Consider the following 20,654-nt stretch of genomic DNA (forward strand, 5'->3'; position numbering starts at 1 on the left):
GGCCCCTCAGGGGGGCTTGGGGACAATTTGGGGACATTTTTTGGGGTTTGGGGACATTTTTTGGCGTTAGAGGAGGGATTTTTTGGACATTTTTTGGCGGATTTGGGGACATTTGCAGGGATTTGGGGGGATTTGAGCCGTTTTAGGGACATTTTTGGGGGTTTTGGGGACATTTTGAGGTAGAGGAGGTGACAGGCCACCCCCAGAGGTGACAATGCCACGCTGACCCCGCCCCCTCCCCCGAAAAAAAATAGAACAAAACAACCAAAAAAAAAGAATTTTTTTTATTACAAATTTTTTGCCAAAAAATTGCCAAAAAAATTTCGGCTCTAAAAAACTGCGGGGGGGGGGGGAGGGGACAAAAGGGACATCGAGGGGGTGGCATTGGGGGAGGGGACAGCCTGTAAGTGCCACAGAAGGGGGGGAGGGGGGGTGGCCTTGGGACCCCCCCCGGGGACGTTTTGGGGACAATTTGGGGACACTTGGGAATAACCCGGCGGGTCCTGGGGACATTTGGGGTCAATTTGGGGACATTTGGGGCATTTTGGGGACATTTGGGGACATTTACGGGGTCCTAGGGACATTTTGAGGGGTCCGGGGGGGTTTTAGGGACATCAGGAGGAGTTTTAGGGTTATTTTGGGGCTTTTGGAGGAATTTTGGGGACGTTTCGGGGGAATTTGGGGACGTTTGGGGACAATTGGAGGAATTTTAGGGCCATTTGGGGACATTTTGGGGGATTTGGGGCCATTTTGGGGGGGTTGGGGGCAGTTTTGGGGGGGATTTGGGATCATTTGGGGGATTTGGGGCCGTTTTTGAGGATTTGAGGGGGATTTGGGGCCATTTTGGGAATTTTGGAGGAGTTTTAGGGTCATTTTTGGAGCTTTTGGGGCCATTTTGGGGGGATTTGAGGCTTTGAAGGATATGGGGTTTTTGGGGGGGCTGGTTTGGGGTCATTTAGGGGCATTTGAGGTCATTTTTTGGGGCCATTTTAGGGGAATTTGGGGTCATTTAGGGGATTTGGGGATCATTTTGGGGGGATTTGGGGTTGTTTGGGGGGATTTGGGGCCATTTAGGGGCATTTTAGGGCCATTTTTGGGGAATTTGAGATCATTGGGGCCATTTTGGGGGATTTGGGGCCATTTAGGGGATTTTGGGGCCGGTTTTGGGGCGTTTGGGGTCATTTTGGGGGGGATTTGGGGCTGTTTTGGGCCATTTAGAGGCATTTTGGGGCCATTTTGGGGGATTTGGGGGCATTTTTGGGGCATTTTTGGGCCATTTTGGGGGATTTGGGGCAATTTTGGAGCCTTTTTTTTGAGGATTTGGGGTCATTTTGGGGGATTTGGGGCCATTTTTGGGGGGAATTTGGGGCCATTTTTTGGGATTTGGGGGATTTAAGGGCTATTTTGGGGTTTTGGGGTGGTTTGGGGGGATTTGGGGTCATTTTTGGGACCATTTTGGGGGATTTGGGGCCATTTTTGGGGGGAATTTGGGGCAATTTTTTGGGATTTGGGGGATTTAAGGGATATTTTGGGGCTTTAGGGTGGTTTGGGGGGATTTGGGGTCATTTTTGGGACCATTTTGGGGGATTTGGGGCCATTTTTTTGAGGATTTGGGGGATTTGGGGGCATTTTTGGGCCATTTTGGAGGATTTGGGGCCATTTTGGGGGATTTAAGGGATATTTTGGGGTCATTTTGGGACCATTTGGAGGATTTGGGGCCATTTTTGGGGGGAATTTGGGGCAATTTTTTGAGATTTGGGGGATTTAAGGGATATTTTGGGGCTTTAAGGTGGTTTGGGGGGATTTGGGGTCATTTTTAGGATCATTTTGGGGGATTTGGGGCCATTTTTTTGAGGATTTGGGGGATTTTGGGGCATTTTTGGGCCATTTTGGAGGATTTGGGGCCATTTTTGGGGGGAATTTGGGGCCATTTTTTGGGATTTGGGGGATTTAAGGGATATTTTGGGGTCTTAGGGTGGTTTGGGGTGGTTTGGGGTCATTTTTGGGATCATTTTGGGGGATTTGGGGCCATTTTTTTGAGGATTTGGGGGATTTTGGGGTCATTTTGGGACCATTTAGAGGATTTGGGGCAATTTTGGGGGATTTGGGGCCATTTTTGGGGGAATTTGGGGCCATTTTTTGGGATTTGGGGGACTTAAGGGATATTTTGGGGTTTTAGGGTGGTTTGGGGGTATTTGGGGTCATTTTTGGGACCATTTTGGGGGATTTGGGGCCATTTTTTTGAGGATTTGGGGCCATTTGGGGGCATTTTTGGGCCATTTTGGAGGATTTGGGGCCATTTTTGGGGGGAATTTGGGGCCATTTTTTGGGATTTGGGGGATTTAAGGAATATTTTGGGGTTTTGGGGTGGTTTGGGGGGATTTGGGGTCATTTTTGGGACCATTTTGGGGGATTTGGGGCCATTTTTTTGAGGATTTGGGGGATTTTGGGGTCATTTTGGGACCATTTGGAGGATTTGGGGCCATTTTGGAGGATTTGGGGCCATTTTGGGGGATTTGGGGCAATTTTTTGGGATTTGGGGGATTTCAGGGATATTTTGGGGTTTTAGGGTGGTTTGGGGGTATTTGGGGTCATTTTTGGGATCATTTTGGGGGATTTGGGGCCATTTTTGGGGGGAATTTGGGGCAATTTTTTGGGATTTGGGGGATTTAAGGGATATTTTGGGGCTTTAGGGTGGTTTGGGGGGATTTGGGGTCATTTTTGGGACCATTTTGGGGGATTTGGGGCCATTTTTTTGAGGATTTGGGGGATTTGGGGGCATTTTTGGGCCATTTTGGAGGATTTGGGGCCATTTTGGGGGATTTAAGGGATATTTTGGGGTCATTTTGGGACCATTTGGAGGATTTGGGGCCATTTTTGGGGGGAATTTGGGGCAATTTTTTGAGATTTGGGGGATTTAAGGGATATTTTGGGGCTTTAAGGTGGTTTGGGGGGATTTGGGGTCATTTTTAGGATCATTTTGGGGGATTTGGGGCCATTTTTTTGAGGATTTGGGGGATTTTGGGGCATTTTTGGGCCATTTTGGAGGATTTGGGGCCATTTTTGGGGGGAATTTGGGGCCATTTTTTGGGATTTGGGGGATTTAAGGGATATTTTGGGGTCTTAGGGTGGTTTGGGGTGGTTTGGGGTCATTTTTGGGATCATTTTGGGGGATTTGGGGCCATTTTTTTGAGGATTTGGGGGATTTTGGGGTCATTTTGGGACCATTTAGAGGATTTGGGGCAATTTTGGGGGATTTGGGGCCATTTTTGGGGGAATTTGGGGCCATTTTTTGGGATTTGGGGGACTTAAGGGATATTTTGGGGTTTTAGGGTGGTTTGGGGGTATTTGGGGTCATTTTTGGGACCATTTTGGGGGATTTGGGGCCATTTTTTTGAGGATTTGGGGCCATTTGGGGGCATTTTTGGGCCATTTTGGAGGATTTGGGGCCATTTTTGGGGGGAATTTGGGGCCATTTTTTGGGATTTGGGGGATTTAAGGAATATTTTGGGGTTTTGGGGTGGTTTGGGGGGATTTGGGGTCATTTTTGGGACCATTTTGGGGGATTTGGGGCCATTTTTTTGAGGATTTGGGGGATTTTGGGGTCATTTTGGGACCATTTGGAGGATTTGGGGCCATTTTGGAGGATTTGGGGCCATTTTGGGGGATTTGGGGCAATTTTTTGGGATTTGGGGGATTTCAGGGATATTTTGGGGTTTTAGGGTGGTTTGGGGGTATTTGGGGTCATTTTTGGGATCATTTTGGGGGATTTGGGGCCATTTTTTTGAGGATTTGGGGCCATTTTGGGGGATTTGGGGGGTTTAGGGGATATTTTGGGGTGGTTTTTGGGGTTTTTGGGGTCAGAGACGCAGGTGGGGGACAGCTCTGGTGACATCTCTGAAGAAGGGGTGGCCCAGGGCAGCCTTGGCCGAGATTCGCTTGTTGGGGTCATAGTGCAGCATTTGCTGGGGAGAAAAAGGGGGGAAATTGGGCAAAAGGGGGAAAATGGGGAAAAATGGGGAAAAATGGGGGGAAATTGGGGAAAATGGGGAAAAATTGGGGAAAATGGGGGAAAATGGGGAAAAATGAGGGGAAAATGGGGGAAAATGGGGGAAATGGGGAAAAATGGGGGAAATTGGGAAAACGGGGAGAAATGGGGAAAAATGGGGAAAAATGGGGGGAAATGAGGAAAAAATGGGGGGGAAATGGGGGAAATTGGGAAAAAAATGGGAGAAATATGGGGAAAAATGAGGGGAAAATAAGGAAAAAATGGAAGAAAAAGGGGGGAATGGGGAAAATGGAAAAAATGGGGGAGAAATGGGAAAAATGGGGCAAAAATGAGGGGAAAATGGAAAAAATGGGAGAAAAAGGGGGGGAAATGGGGGGAAAATTGGGGGAGAAATGGGAGAAAAATGGGGGGGAAATGGGGGAAATTGGGGAAAATGGGAGAAAAATGGGAAAAATGAGGGGAAAATAAGGAAAAAATGGGAGAAAATGGAGGGAAAATAGGGAAAAATGGGGGAAAATGGGGGAAAAATGGGGAAAAATGGGGGGAAAATGGGGAAAAATGGGGAAATGGGGGGAAATGAGAGGGAAATAAGAAAAAAATGGGAGAAAAAGGAGGGAAAATCAGGAAAAATGGAGAAAATGGAAAAAAATGGGGGAGAAATGGGAAAAATATGAGGGGAAAATGGGAGAAAAAGGGGGGAAATGGGGAAAAATGGGAGAAAGGGGGGGAAATATGGAAAAATGGGGAAAATGAGAAATATGGGGGGGAAAGGTGAGGAAAAATCAGGAAAAAAGTGGGAAAAATCAAGGAAAAATCAAGGAAAAATTGGGGAAAAATCAGGAAGAAGTGGGGAAAATCAGGAAAAATCGGGGGAAAAAATCAGAAAAAATCAAGGAAAAGTTGGGGGAAATCATGGAAAAATCAGGGGAAATTTTGGGGGAAAATTGGGGAAAATCAAGGAAAAGTTGGGGAAGATCCGGGAATAATTGGGGAAAAATCAGGAAAAAGTGGAGAAAAAATCAAGGAAAAATCGGAGAAAAATCAGGAAAAATTGGGAAAAATTGGGGGAAATCCAGGAAAAGTTGGGGAAAAATCAGGGAAAAGTGGGGAAAAATTGGGGAAAATCAAGGAAAAATTGGGGGAAAATCAGGAAAAATTGGAGAAAATCAGGAAAAAATGGGGAAAATGGGGAAAAATTGGGGAAAATATGGGGAAAAATCATGAAAAAGTGGGGGGAAATTGGGGAAAAATCAGGAAAATTGGGAAAGAATTGGGGAAAAATCAGGGGAAAATGGGGAAAAATCAGGAAAAAGTATGAAAAATCAGGAAGAAGTGGGAAAAAAATCAGGAAAAATGGGAAAATCAAGGAAAAATCAAGGAAAAATCAGGAAAAATGGGGAAATCTGGAAAAATCATGGAAAAATCAGGAACAAGTGGGGAAAATCAAGGAAAAATTGGGGGGAAATCAGGAAAAACTGGGGAAAATCAGGGAAAAATCAAGGAAAAATCAGGGAAAAGTGGAGGGAAATTGGGAAAAAAATCAGGGAAAATTGGGAAAGAATTGGGGAAAAATCAGGAAAAGTGGGGAAAATCAAGGAAAAAATCAAGGAAAAATTGGAGAAAAATCAGAAAAAGTTGGGGGAAAATCAGGAAAAAGTGGGAAAAATCAAGGAAAAAGTGGGGGAAAATTGGGGAAAAAATCAAGGAAAAAGTGGGGGGAAATTGGGGAAAAATCAGGAAAAATTGGGGAAAATTTGGAGAAAAATCAGGAAAAATTGGGAAAAATCAGAAACAAGTGGGGAAAATCAGGGAAAAATCAAGGAAAAATCGGGGGGAAATCAAGAAAAAATCAGGAAAAATTAGGAAAAATCAGGAAAATTTGGGGGGAAATCAGGAAAAATTGGGAAAAATCAGGGAAAAATGGGGAAAATCAGGGAAAAATCAAGGAAAAATCAAGGGAAATCAGGGGAAAATCAAGAAAAAATCAGGAAAATTTGGGGAAAATCAGGAAAAATCGGAAAAAAAATCAGGAAAAATCAGGAAAAAATGGGGAAAATCAAGGAAAAATCAAGGAAAAATCAAGAAAAAAAATCAGGAAAATTTTGAGAAAATCAGGAAAAATTGGGGAAAAATCAGGAAAAACTGGGGAAAATCAGGGAAAAATTAAGGAAAAATCAGGGAAAAATCAAGAAAAACAGGAAAAATTGGGAAAAATCAGGAAAATTTGGGGGAAAATCAGGAAAAACTGGGGAAAATCAAGAAAAATTGGGAAAAATCAGGAAAAATGGGGAAATCAAGGAAAAATCAGGGGAAAATCAAGAAAAAATCAGGAAAAATGGGGAAAATCAGGGAAAAATGGGGAAAATCAGGGGAAAATCAAGAAAAAATCAGGAAAAATTGGGGGAAATCAGGAAAAGTTGGGGAAAATCAGGAAAAATTGGGAAAAATCAGGAAAAACTGGGGAAAATCAGGAAAAACTGGGGAAAATCAGGGGGAAATTAAGGAAAAATCAGGGAAAAATCAAGAAAAAATCAGGAAAAATTGGGAAAAATCAGGGGAAAATTAAGGAAAAATCACGGAAAAATCAAGAAAAAATCAGGAAAAATTGGGAAAAATCAGGAAAATTTGGGGAAAAATCAGGAAAAACTGGGGAAAATCAGGAAAAAATGGGGAAAATCAAGGAAAAATCCGGAAGCAGCGTCGCCCGTGTCCCCTCACCGCCAGGAGCTTGCGTCCCTCGTCGTCCAGGGGTGGCAGCACCTTGGCCAGGTCCTGGCGCGCCCAGCGGGGGAAGGTGGCCTTGTAGTCGGGCAGCGCCGACACCCCCGGCCAGGCGGCCTCGTCCGGAGTGCCCAGGGTGCGGAAAATGCGGAACAGCTGGTCGATCTCGGAGTCACCCGGGAACAGGGCACGGCGCGTGATCTATGGGGACATTGGGGACATCATGGGGACATTGGGGACACTGGGGACAGCTGGTCGATCTCGGAGTCACCGGGGAACAGGGCACGGCGCGTGATCTGAGAGGTGACAGGGACATTGGGGACATTGGGGACAGCTGGTCGATCTCGGAGTCACCCGGGAACAGGGCACGGCGCGTGATCTGGGGACATTGGGGACATTGGGGACATTGGGGACATTGGGGACATCGGGGACATTGGGGACAATGGGGACATTGGGGACAGCTGGTCGATCTCGGAGTCACCGGGGAACAGGGCGCGGCGCGTGATCTGGGGACATTGGGGACATCATGGGGACATTGGGGACGGCTGGTCGATCTCGGAGTCACCCGGGAACAGGGCACGGCGCGTGATCTGAGAGGTGACAGGGACATTGGGGACATCATGGGGACATTGGGGACAGCTGGTCGATCTCGGAGTCACTGGGGAACAGGGCACGGCGCGTGATCTGAGAGGTGACAGGGACATTGGGGACATCATGGGGACATTGGGGACATTGGGGACATCGGGGACATTGGGGACAATGGGGACACTGGGGACATTGGGGACATTGGGGACAGCTGGTCGATCTCGGAGTCACCCGGGAACAGGGCACGGCGCGTGATCTGGGGACATTGGGGACATTGGGGACAATGGGGACATTGGGGACATCGGGGACATTGGGGACAATGGGGACATTGGGGACATTGGGGACAGCTGGTCGATCTCGGAGTCACCCGGGAACAGGGCACGGCGCGTGATCTGGGGACATTGGGGACATTGGGGACATCATGGGGACATTGGGGACATCAGGGACAATGGGGACATTGGGGACAGCTGGTCGATCTCGGAGTCACCCGGGAACAGGGCACGGCGAGTGATCTGAGAGGTGACAGGGACATTGGGGACATTGGGGACATTGGGGACATCGGGGACAGCTGGGACATTGGGGACAGCTGGTCGATCTCGGAGTCACCGGGGAACAGGGCACGGCGCGTGATCTGAGAGGTGACAGGGACATTGGGGACATCATGGGGACACTGGGGACAGCTGGTCGATCTCGGAGTCACCCGGGAACAGGGCACGGCGCGTGATCTGGGGACATTGGGGACATCATGGGGACATTGGGGACATTGGGGACATTGGGGACATTGGGGACGGCTGGTCGATCTCGGAGTCACCCGGGAACAGGGCACGGCGCGTGATCTGAGAGGTGACAGGGACATTGGGGACATCATGGGGACACTGGGGACATCATGGGGACACTGGGGACAGCTGGTCGATCTTGGAGTCACCGGGGAACAGGGCACGGCGCGTGATCTGGGGACATTGGGGACATTGGGGACATCATGGGGACAATGGGGACAGCTGGTCGATCTCGGAGTCACCAGGGAACAGGGCACGGCGCGTGATCTGGGGACATTGGGGACATTGGGGACATCATGGGGACAGCTGGTCGATCTCAGAGTCACCGGGGAACAGGGCACGGCGCGTGATCTGGGGACATTGGGGACATCATGGGGACATTGGGGACAGCTGGTCGATCTCGGAGTCACCAGGGAACAGGGCACGGCGCGTGATCTGAGAGGTGACAGGGACATTGGGGACATTGGGGACAATGGGGACATTGGGGACATCGGGGACAATGGGGACATCATGGGGACATTGGGGACAGCTGGTCGATCTCGGAGTCACCGGGGAACAGGGCACGGCGCGTGATCTGGGGACATTGGGGACATCCCAGGGGACACCCACAAGGGACATAGGGTTTGATCTCAGAGCCCTGGGAGTGATCTGGGGACACACAGGGGTCAGGGGACACTGGGGACACTGCCAGGTGGGGACATTGGGGACACAGGGGACACCTCCAGAGGGGTTTGGGGGCACTGGGGACACTCCCAGCAGGGTCAGGGGACACTGGGGACACTGCCAGAGAGGTCTGGGGACACTGGGGACACTCCCAGCAGGGTTTGGGGACACTGGGGACACTCCCGGGGGGGTTGGGGACACAGGGGACACTCCCAGAGGGGTTGGGGACACAGGGGACACTCCCAGAGGGGTCTGGGGACACTCCCAGAGGGGTCTGGGGACACTGGGGACAACCCCAGGGGGGTCAGGGGACACTGGGGACACTCCCAGGCGGGTTTGGGAACACAGGGGACACTGCCAGGGGGGGTTGGGGACATTGGGGACACTCCCAGGGGGGTTGGGGACACTCCCAAGGGGATTTAGGGACACTGCTGAGGGAGGGGGACACACGGGGACACCCCAAGGGACACCTGAGCCCCCCCCCCAAAGCCACCCCCGGGGTGTTGGGGACATCCCGGCCACCCCCAGGGGACCCTGGTGTCACCCCGGGGTCCCCAGTCCCGTCCTGTCCCCTCCCCCCCCGGGCTTTGTCCCCTCCCCCGCCCCGTGAGCCCCTCGTGACCCCCCCGGACGTTGTGGCCACCCCCGGGTGACGTGGGGGGGTCACATGATGTCCCCTCCCCCCCCCAGCCACACAATGTCCCTTTGTTCCCACGGTGACATCACAGCGGGGTCATCCCGAGGGGAGGGGACAGCCAGGACACCCCCGGTGTCACCTGAGGGGGTCTGGGGACATCAGTGTCACACCCAGTGTCACCTGAGGGGGTCTGGGGACAGCCAGGACACCCCCGGTGTCACCTGAGGGGGTCTGGGGACATCAGTGTCACCCCCGGTGTCACCTGAGGGGGCTCAGGGCATCCTGGGGGTCCCCAATGTCACCTTAGGAGGGGTTTGGGGACACCCAGGCCACCCCCAGGGTCCCCAATGTCCCCAGGTGCCACCCACCATCTCGGCGAAGATGCAGCCCAGGCTCCAGATGTCCCCTCAGTGTCCCCAATGTCCCCAAGTGCCACCCACCATCTCGGCGAAGATGCAGCCCAGGCTCCAGATGTCCCCTCAGCGTCCCCAATGTCCCCAAGTGCCACCCACCATCTCGGCGAAGATGCAGCCCAGGCTCCAGATGTCCCCTCAGTGTCCCCAATGTCCCCAAGTGCCACCCACCATCTCGGCGAAGATGCAGCCCAGGCTCCAGATGTCCACGGCCGTGCTGTAATATTTGCAGCCCAGCAGGATCTCGGGGGCGCGGTACCAGAGGGTCACCACCTGGGGACAGTGGGGACACCATCAGGGACATCATCAGGGACATCATCAACATCCCAGAGGTACCAGAGTGTCACCACCTGGGGACAGTGGGGACACCATCAGGGACATCATCAGGGACATCATCAACATCCCAGAGGTACCAGAGGGTCACCACCTGGGGACAGTGGGGACATCAGGGACACCATCAGGGACATCATCAACATCCCTAAGGTACCAGTGTCACCTCCTGGGGACAGTGGGGACACCATCAGGGACATCGGGGACACCATCAGGGACATCATCAACATCCCTAAGGTACCAGAGCGTCACCACCTGGGGACAGTGGGGACATTGGGGACACCATCAGGGACATCATCAACATCCCTAAGGTACCAGAGGGTCACCACCTGGGGACAGTGGGGACATTGGGGACACCATCAGGGACATCATCAGGGACATCATCAACATCCCAGAGGTACCAGAGGGTCACCACCTGGGGACATCGGGGACATCAGGGACACCCATCAGGGACACCCATCAGGGACACCATCAGGGACATCATCAACATCCCTAAGGTACCAGTGTCACCTCCTGGGGACAGCGGGGACACCATCAGGGACATCATCATCAACATCCCAGAGGTACCAAAGTGTCACCTCCTAAGGGACATTGGGGATAATGGGGACATCATCAGGGACAATGGGGACACCATCAGGGACATCATCAACATCCCTAAGGTACCAGAGGGTCACCACCTGGGGACAGTGGGGACAATGGGGACATCATCAGGGACAATGGGGACACCATCAGGGACATCATCAGGGACAATGGGGACACCATCAGGGACATCAACAACATCCCAGAGGTACCAGAGTGTCACTTCCTGGGGACATTGGGGACAATGGGGACATCATCAGGGACACTGGGAACACCATCAGGGACATCATCATCAGCATCCCTAAGGTACCAGAGTGCCACCACCTGGGGACATTGGGGACACCATCAGGGACACCATCAGGGACATCATCAACATCCCTAAGGTACCAGAGAGTCACCACCTGGGGACATTGAGGACATCAGGGACACCATCAAGGACAGGACACCTTGACCTCACTGGGGAACATCCCAGAGGTACCAGAGTGTCACCCCCTGGGGACATTGGGGACACCATCAGGGACATCATCAACATCCCAGAGGTACCAGAGTGTCACCACCTGGGGACAGTGGGGACACCATCAGGGACATCATCAACATCCCAGAGGTACCAGAGTGTCACCACCTGGGGACATTGGGGACATCAGGGACACTGGGGACACCATCAGGGACAGGACACCCAGAGGTACCAGAGTGTCACCTCCTGTCACCAGAGAGGGGACACTGGGGACATGAGCGACAGCACAACCCTAAAGGGGTTCTGAGCCCCCAAATCCCCCCAAACCCCACAGGGGGACCCCAAACCCCCACAAGGGAACCCCAAACCCCTGAAATCCCCCCAAACCCCACCTGGGCACCCCAAATCCCCCCCAAACCCCACCTGGGGACCCCAAATCTCCCCCAAACCCCACCTGGGGACCCCAAATCTCCCCCAAACCCCACCTGGGCACCCCAAATCCCCCCCAAACCCCACAAGGGGACCCCAAACCCCCATAAGGGAACCCCAACCCCCCCCCAAACCCCTGAAATCCCCCCAAACTCACCTGGGGACCCCAAATCCCCCCCAAACCCCACCTGGGGACCCCAAATCTCCCAAACCCCACCTGGGCACCCCAAATCCCCCATAAGGGAACCCCAACCCCTCCCCAAACCCCTGAAATCCCCCCCAAACCCCACCTGGGCACCCCAAATCCCCCCAAATCCCCCCAAATCCCCCCAAATCCCCCCAAACCCCACAAGGGGACCCCAAATCCCCCATAAGGGAACCCCAACCCCCCCCCCAAACCCCTGAAATCCCCCCAAACTCACCTGGGCACCCCAAACCCCACAGGGGGACCCCAAACCCCACCTGGGCACCCCAAATCCCCCCAAACCCCACAAGGGGACCCCAAACCCCCATAAGGGAACCCCAAACCCCTGAAATCCCCCCCAAACCCACTGGGGACCCCAAATCTCCCCAAACCCCACCTGGGACCCCAAATCCCCCCAAACCCCACCTGGGCACCCCAAATCCCCCCAAACCCCACCTGGGGGACCCCAAATCCCCCCAAACCCCACAAGGGGACACCAAATCCCCCCAAATTCCCCCCAAACCCACCTGGGGACCCCAAACCCCCATAAGGGAACCCCAACCCCCCCCAAACCCCTGAAATCCCCCCAAACTCACCTGGGCACCCCAAACCCCACAGGGGGACCCCAAACCCCACCTGGGCACCCCAAATCCCCCCAAACTCAGCGCTGGGGACCCCAAATCCCCCCGAAACCCCACAAGGGAACCCCAAATCCCCCCCCAAACCCCACCTGGGCACCCCAAATCCCCCCAAACCCCACAGGGGGACCCTCAAACCCCCATAAGGGAACCCCAAACCCCTGAAATCCCCCCAAACCCACTGGGCACCCCAAATCCCCCCCAAACCCACCTGGGGACCCCAAATCCCCCCCAAACCCAACCTGGGCACCCCAAATCCCCCCCAAACCCCACCTGGGGACCCCAAATCCCCCCCCAAACCCACCTGGGCACCCCAAACCCCCCCAAACCCAACCTGGGCACCCCAAATCTCCCCCAAATCCCACAAGGGAACCCCAAACCCCCATAAGGGAACCCCAACCCCCCCCCCCCCCCAAACCCCTGAAATCTCCCCCAAACCCCACCTGGGCACCCCAAATCCCCCCCAAACTCACCTGGGCACCCCAAATCCCCCCCAAACCCCACCTGGGCACCCCAAACCCCACAAGGGGGACCCCAAATCCCCCATAAGGGAACCCCAAACCCCCCAAACCCCTGAAATCCCCCCCCCCCCCCCCAAACCCACCTGGGGACCCCAAATCCCCCCCACATCCCCCACCATGGGTGTAGGTCCCTGACAGGCACCCCAAACACCCCCCAAATCCCCCCCAGACCCCACAAGAGGACCCCAAACCCCCCCAAATCCCCCTAAACCCCACAAGGGAACCCCCAAACCCCAGCTGGGGACCCCAAATCCCCCCAAACCCCCCCAAACCCCACCTGGGCACCCCCAAACCCCCACCTCGTGGGTGTAGGTCCTGACGGGCACCCCAAAAGCGCGGGCCAGCCCGAAGTCAGCCAGCTCGATGGAGCCCCCAAACCCCACCTGGGGACCCCAAACCCCCCCAAATCCCCCCCAAACCCCACAAGGGAACCCCCAAACACCCCCAAACCCCACAAGGGAACCCCCAAACCCCCCCAAACCCCACAAGGGAACCCCCAAACCCCCCCAAACCCCCACCTCGTGGGTGTAGGTCCTGACAGGCACCCCAAAAGCGCAGGCCAGCCCGAAGTCAGCCAGCTCGATGGAGCCCCCAAACCCCACCTGGGGACCCCAAACCCCCCCAAACCCCACCTGGGCACCTCCAAACCCCACAAGGGGACCCCAAACCCCCACAAATCCCCCACAAACCCCCCCAAACCCCACCTGGGCACCCCCAAACCCCCACCTTGTGGGTGTAGGTCCTGACGGGCACCCCAAAAGCGCGGGCCAGCCCGAAGTCAGCCAGCTTGATGGAGCCACCAAACCCCACCTGGGGACCCCAAATCCCCCCAAACCCCACAAGTGAACCCCCAAACACCCCCAAACCCCCACCTCGTGGGTGTAGGTCCTGACGGGGCACCCCAAAGGCGCGGGCCAGCCCGAAGTCAGCCAGCTTGATGGAGCCACCAAACCCCTGAAATCCCCCCCAAACCCCACCTGGGCACCCCCAAACCCCACCTGGGCACCCCCAAACCCCACAAGGGAACCCCCAAACCCCCACCTCGTGGGTGTAGGTCCTGACGGGCACCCCAAAGGCGCGGGCCAGCCCGAAGTCAGCCAGCTTGATGGAGCCCTCGGCGTTGATGAGCAGGTTCTGCGGCTTCAGGTCCCGGTGCAGCACCCGGTGGGCGTGGCAGAAGGCCAGCCCCTGCAGCAGCTGGAACAGGTAACTCTGGGGACATTGGGGACATCGTTGGGGACATCAGGGTCACACCCCTGAGTGAGCCCCGAGTGACCCCGGGGACCCCCAGGGTGGGTTTGGGGATTTGGGGGTCACGTGGCAGAAAGCCAGCCCCTGCAGCAGCTGGGACAGGTAACTCTGGGGACATTGGGGGACATCGTTGGGGACGTCAGGGTCACACACCTGAGTGAGCCCCGAGTGACCCAGGGACCCCCAGGGTGGGTTTGGGGTTTTGGGTTTGTGTGGCAGAAAGCCAGGCCCTGCAGAAGATGGGACAGGTGACTCTGGGGACATGGTTGGGGACACTGGGGACATGGTTGGGGACATTGGGGACATCATTGGGGACATCCCCAGAGAGACCCAAGTGAGCCCTGAGTGACCCAGGGGACCCCCAGGGTGGGTTTCGAGATTTGGGGTCACGTGGCAGAAGGCCAGCCCCTGCAGAAGATGGGACAGGTAACTCTGGGGACATTGGGGACATCGTTGGGGACATCAGGGTCACACCCCTGAGTGAGCCCTGAGTGACCCAGGGGACCCCCATGGTGGGTTTGGGGATTTTGGGGGTCACGTGGCAGAAGGCCAGCCCCTGCAGCAGCTGGAACAGGTAACTCTGGGGACATTGGGGACATCGTTGGGGACGTCAGGGTCACACACCTGAGTGAGCCCCGAGTGACCCAGGGGACCCCCAGGGTGGGTTTGGGGTTTTGGGGGTCACGTGGCAGAACACCAGGCCCTGCAGGAGATGGGACAGGTGACTCTGGGGACATTGGGGACATCACTGGGGGACATTGGGGACAGTCCCTAGTGACCCCTGAGTGGCTCTGGAAACCCCCAGGGTGGGTTTGGAGTTTTAGGGTCCCCCCAATGTCCCCCCCAGGTGTTTCAGGGTCCCCCAGGTGTTTTAGGGTCCCCAACCAATGTCCCCCCCAGGTTTTAGGATCCCCCCAGGATTTAGGGTCCCCCCAGGGGATTTAGGGTCCCCAATCAATGTCCCCCCCAGGTGTTTTGGGGTCCCCCCAATGTCCCCCCCCAGGTTTTAGGGTCCCCCCCCCAGGAGTTTCAGGGTCCCCCCAGGTGTTTCAGGGTCCCCCCAGGTGATTTAGGGTCCCCCAATCAATGTCCCACCCAGGTGATTTAGGGTCCCCCCAGGTGTTTCAGGGTCCCCAATCAATGTCCCCCCCCAGGTGTTTTGGGGTCCCCCCAGGTTTTAGGGTCGCCCAGGTGATTTAGGGTCCCCCAGGTGTTTCAGGGTCCCCTCAGGTGATTTAGGGTCCCCCCCAGGTGATTTAGGGTCCCCCCAGGTGTTTTAGGGTCCCCCCCAGGTGATTTAGGGTCCCCTCAGGTGATTTTGGGTCCCCCCCAGGTGATTTAGGGTCCCCCAGGTGTTTTAGGGTCCCCTCAGGTGATTTAGGGTCCCCCCCAGGTGATTTAGGGTCCCCCCAGGTGTTTCAGGGTCCCCTCAGGTTTCAGGGTCCCCCCAGGTGATTTAGGGTCCCCAATCAATGTCCCCCCCCAGGTGTTTTGGGGTCCCCCCAATGTCCCCCCCAGGTGATTTAGGGTCCCCCCCCAGGTTTTAGGGTCCCCCCCAGGTGTTTTAGGGTCCCCCCAGGTTTTAGGGTCCCCCAGGTGATTTAGGGTCCCCCCCAGGTGATTTAGGGTCCCCCCCAGGTTTCAGGGTCCCCCCCCAGGTTTTAGGGTCCCCCCCCAGGTTTCAGGGTCCCCCCCAGGTGTTTTAGGGTCCCCCAGGTGTTTTAGGGTCCCCCCCAGGTGTTTTAGGGTCCCCCCCAGTGTGTTTTGGGGTCCCCACCTTGATGAGCGGCAGCGCGATCCCGCTGAGAGACGAGGAGTCCATGAACTTCTTCAGGTCCTGGTGCAGGAACTCGAACACCAGGTACAGCTTGTTCTCCGTGTGGATGACATCCAGGAGCCTGGGGACATGGGGACAGCTTGGGACAGCCCTGGGACACAGGGACAGCTTGGGGACATGGGGACAGCACCTGGGGACACGGCCTGGGACACAGGGACAGCCCTGGGACATGGGGACAGGGACACGGGGACAGGGACACCAGGTACAGCTTGTTCTCCGTGTGGATGACATCCAGGAGCCTGGGGACATGGGGACAGCTTGGGGACAGCTTGGGGACAGCCCTGGGACACAGGGACAGCCCTGGGACACAGGGACAGCCCTGGGACACGGGGACAGGGACACGGGGACAGGAACTCGAACACCAGGTACAGCTGGTTCTCCGTGTGGATGACATCCAGCAGCCTGGGGACATGGGGACAGCTTGGGGACATGGGGACAGCACCTGGGGACACGGCCTGGGACACAGGGACAGGGACACAGGGACAGGGACATGGGGACAGGGACATGGGGACAGGGACACCAGGTACAGCTTGTTCTCCGTGTGGATGACATCCAGGAGCCTGGGGACATGGGGACAACTTGGGGACATGGGGACAGCACCTGGGGACACGGCCTGGGACACAGGGACAGCCCTGGGACATGGGGACAGGGACATGGGGACAGGAACTCGAACACCAGGTACAGCTTGTTCTCCTTGTGGATGACATCCAGGAGCCTGGGGACATGGGGACAGCTTGGGGACATGGGGACAGCACCTGGGGACATGGTCTGGGACACAGGGACAGCCCTGGGACACAGGGACAGGGACATGGGGACAGGGACACCAGGTACAGCTTGTTCTCCGTGTGGATGACATCCAGCAGCCTGGGGACATGGGGACAGCTTGGGGACAGCCCTGGGACACAGGGACAGGGACACAGGGACAGCCCTGGGACATGGGGACAGGGACATGGGGACAGGGACACGGGGACAGGGACACCAGGTACAGCTTGTTCTCCATGTGGATGACATCCAGGAGCCTGGGGACATGGGGACAACTTGGGGACATGGGGACAGCACCTGGGGACACGGCCTGGGACACAGGGACAGCCCTGGGACACGGGGACAGGGACATGGGGACAGGGACACGGGGACAGGGACACCAGGTACAGCTGGTTCTCCGTGTGGATGACATCTAGCAGCCTGGGGACATGGGGACAGCTTGGGGACACAGTGACAGGGGCACAGGGACATGGGGACACCACAGGGCCTGGCACGGCCTCTGCCCATCCTGGGGACACCCCTGGTCACATGGGACCCCCAAGAGTCCCCCAAAGCCCCCCCACGACACCCCCGGGACCCTCCTGGGGACCCCTCCTTGGTGACATCTCTCCCCAAAGCCCCCCAGGACCCCCCAGGACACTCTTGGGACCCCCCACAGTCCCCCAGGGCTCTCCTGGGACCCCTCCTCGGTGACATCTCCCCCCAGGACCCCCCAAGACACCCCCAGGACTCTCCTGGGGACCCCTCCTCGGTGACATCTCCCCCCAGGACACTCTTGGGACCCCCCAAATCCCCCCAGGACCCCCCTGGGGACCCCTTCTTGGTGACATCTCCCCCTAGGACCCCCCAGGACCCCCCAACCCCCCCCAGAGCCCCCCAGGACCCCCCCCAAGACACTCCTGGGGACCCCTCCACATGACATCTCCCCCCAGGACCCCCCCCAAGCCTCCCAGGACCCCCCAAAGCCCCCAAGACCCCCCCAAATCTCCCCCAGGACCCCCCCCTGGGGACCCCTCCTTGGAGACATCTCCCCCTAGAACCCCCCCAGGACACTCTTGGGACCCCCCAAAGCCCCCCAGGACCCCCCTGGGGACCCCTCCTCGGTGACATCTCCCCCTAGGAACCCCCCAAACCCCCCCCAGAGCCCCCCAAATCCCCCCAGGACCCCCCCCAAGACACTCCTGGGGACCCCTCCACGATGACATCTCCCCCCAGGACCCCCCCCAAGCCTCCCAGGACCCCCCCCAAAGCCCCCAAGACCCCCCCAAATCCCCCCCAGGACCCCCCTGGGGACCCCTCCTTGGTGACATCTCCCCCTAGGACCCCCCCCAGGACACTCTTGGGACCCCCCAAATCCCCCCAGGACCCCCCCTGGGGACCCCTCCTTGGTGATATCTCCTCCTAGGACCCCCCAGGACCCCCCAAACCTCCCCCAACACCCCCCCAAATCCCCCCAGGACCCCCCCTGGGGACCCCTCCTTGGTGACATCTCCCCCTAGGACCCCCCCCAGGACACTCTTGGGACCCCCCAAAGCCCCCCAGGACCCCTCTGGGGACCCCTCCTTGGTGACATCTCCCCCTAGAACCCCCCCCAGGACCCCCCAGTTCCCCCCCAGTCGCCCCCAGACCCACTTGACGATGTTGGGGTGGTTGAGCTCCTTGAGCAGCGAGATCTCCCTGATGGCCGTGCTGGGGACACCCTCGGTCTCCCTGCGGTGACATCGGGGGGCTGAGCCCAGGGGACCCCCCGGGACCTCTCGGGGACCCCCCTGGGACCCCCACTCACGTGTCCAGGCGGATCTTCTTGAGTGCCACCACCTCTCCTGTCACCTTGTTGCGGGCCTTGTAGACCACCCCGTAGGTGCCCTCGCCGATCTTCTCCACCTTCTGGAAGTTCTCCATGGGGGGACACGGGGGGCGACACCCGGGGGGCGACACGGGGGGGACACCGGGGGGACCCCCGGGATGGGGGGGTGACACCGAGGGGACAGCGGGAATGGGGACAGGGGGTGGTTCTGGTGGCCCAGGGGTGTTCCCAGGGTGGGGGGTGATCCTGGAATTGGGGGGGTGGTCCCAAGGAGGGGGATCCCGGATGGGGGAGGGGCTCCGGGGGTGTCCCCGGTGTCCCCGGTGGTGGCACGGGGGTGTCCTGGAGGTGTCCCCCTGGGGGGGGGGGGGGTCTGGGTGTCCTCGGGGGTCCCTGGGGGGCTCCGGGGGTGTCCCGGGGTCGGGGGTGTCCCCGGGGGGGTCCTGGAGGTCCCGGTGGGGATATCCGGGATGGGGGAGGGGCTTCGGGGGAGTCCCGGGGGGGTCCCTGGGTGTCCCGGTGGGGATATCCGGGATGGGGGAGGGGCTCCGGGGGTGTCCCTGGGGGGATATCCGGGTGGGGGAGGGGCTCCGGGAGGGTCCCTGGGTGTCCCCGGGGGTCCCGGTGGGGATATCCGGGTGGGGGAGGGGCTCCGGGGGTGTCCCCGGGCCCGGGGGTGTCCCTGGAAGGGTCTCGGGTGTCCCGGGGGGGTTCTGGGTGTCCCCGGGGGTCCCTGGGGGGGGGTCCCTGGGGGTCCCGAGCGCCGCCGCGTCCCCCCCGCGCCCGCCAAAGCCGCGGCGGCCCCGCCCGCGCCGCTTCCCGCCTTTCCGCCGGCCACGCCCCCCGCGCCGCCGCCCATTGGCTGAGCGCGGCGTGACGTCACCGGAGACGCGGGAGATCCCTTAAAGAGATAGTGACACTACCGGGAGATCGGCAAGGAGGGTGGGATGGGGACATTGGGGACCGGGACAGGGGACGGGGACAGGGGACAGGGGACAGGGATGGGGACAGGGGATAGGGACAGGGGACAGGGGACAGGGATGGGGACAGGGACAGGGACAGGGGACCGGGACAGGGTACGGGGGACAGGGGACAGGCGACAAGGACAGGGACATGGACCGGGACAGGGGGCAGGGATGGGGACAGGGGATAGGGACAGGGGACAGGGATGGGGACAGGGACAGGGGACCGGGACAGGGGACAGGGGACAGAGACAAGGACAGGGACATCGACCGGGACAGGGGGCAGGGATGGGGACAGGGACAGGAACAGGGGACCGGGACAGGGGGCAGGGATGGGGACAGGGACAGGAACAGGGGACCAGGACAGGGACCGGTGACGGGGACTGGGACAGTGACAGGGACAGGGACCGGGGACTGAGATTGGGATCCGAACCGGGACCGGGGATTGGAATAGGGACCAAGGACCGGGATTGGTATCGGGACTAAAACCGGGATCGGGATTGGGACCGGAACCGGGATCGGGACCAAGGACCTGGATTGGGATTGAGACTGAGACCGGGACTGGGGATTGGGATCGGGACCGGGAATTGGGATCAGAACCGGGACAGGAACCGGGATGGGCTCGGGGTCGGTCCCGGGACACCGCTGGCTCCGCCCGGGATGCTCGGCCAATGGTTGGACCGGACACCGGCACCGGGACCGCACGGCGGGCTGCGGCCAGACCACAACCGGCCACACGGGGGTCACGGGGAGCGGCCCCGGGGGACACACGGGGGTCACGGGGAGCGGCCCCGGGGGACACACGGGGGTCACGGGGCTCTCCGGGGGTCACGGGGCTCGCCGCACACGCGGCCCGCACGAGCGGCCGCACGCACCGGGACAGCCCCGGGGGCACGGAAATGGCCGGAGCAGGAAAATCGGGGTCCCCCCGTGTCACCCACCGGCATCGGGGTCCCCCTATGCCATTGGGGTCCCCCCGTGTCACCCACCGGCATCGGGGTCACCCTGTGCCATTGGGGTCCCCCCCTTGTCACCCACCGGCATCGGGGTCACCCACCGAGATCGGGGTCCCCCTGTGCCATTGGGGTCCCCCCCC

General features: G+C 58.1%; 1 protein-coding gene across 1 annotated transcript; it reads right to left on the bottom strand.

Annotated features, from left to right (window-relative positions):
* Positions 1 to 269: 269 nt before the first annotated feature.
* On the bottom strand, positions 270 to 19,112 carry CDK2 (cyclin dependent kinase 2). The gene is made up of 7 exons (XM_059871858.1): positions 18,576 to 19,112; positions 18,422 to 18,499; positions 15,968 to 16,088; positions 13,981 to 14,151; positions 9,976 to 10,077; positions 6,728 to 6,931; positions 270 to 3,965 (listed from the first exon to the last, which is right to left on the bottom strand). The coding sequence occupies exons 1-7, from the start codon at positions 18,689 to 18,691 to the stop codon at positions 3,861 to 3,863; spliced, it is 897 nt and encodes a 298-aa protein (XP_059727841.1). The 5' UTR covers positions 18,692 to 19,112; the 3' UTR covers positions 270 to 3,860.
* Positions 19,113 to 20,654: the final 1,542 nt, after the last annotated feature.

Source organism: Haemorhous mexicanus, chromosome 33, assembly GCF_027477595.1.
Source record: "Haemorhous mexicanus isolate bHaeMex1 chromosome 33, bHaeMex1.pri, whole genome shotgun sequence".
Classification (NCBI taxonomy): Eukaryota; Metazoa; Chordata; class Aves; order Passeriformes; family Fringillidae; genus Haemorhous; species Haemorhous mexicanus.

Bases quoted from the DNA above. Each gene is read 5' to 3' on its own strand.
- CDK2 (XM_059871858.1), bottom strand. From the start codon at position 18,691: ATGGAGAACTTCCAGAAGGTGGAGAAGATCGGCGAGGGCACCTACGGG. The intron at 14,152-15,967 runs GTGGGGACCCCA...CAATGTCCCCAG, and splicing joins TCGCGCTGCCGCTCATCAAG to AGTTACCTGTTCCAGCTGCT. The intron at 10,078-13,980 runs GTGGGGGTTTGG...CACTGTCCCCAG, and splicing joins TCAGGACCTACACCCACGAG to GTGGTGACCCTCTGGTACCG.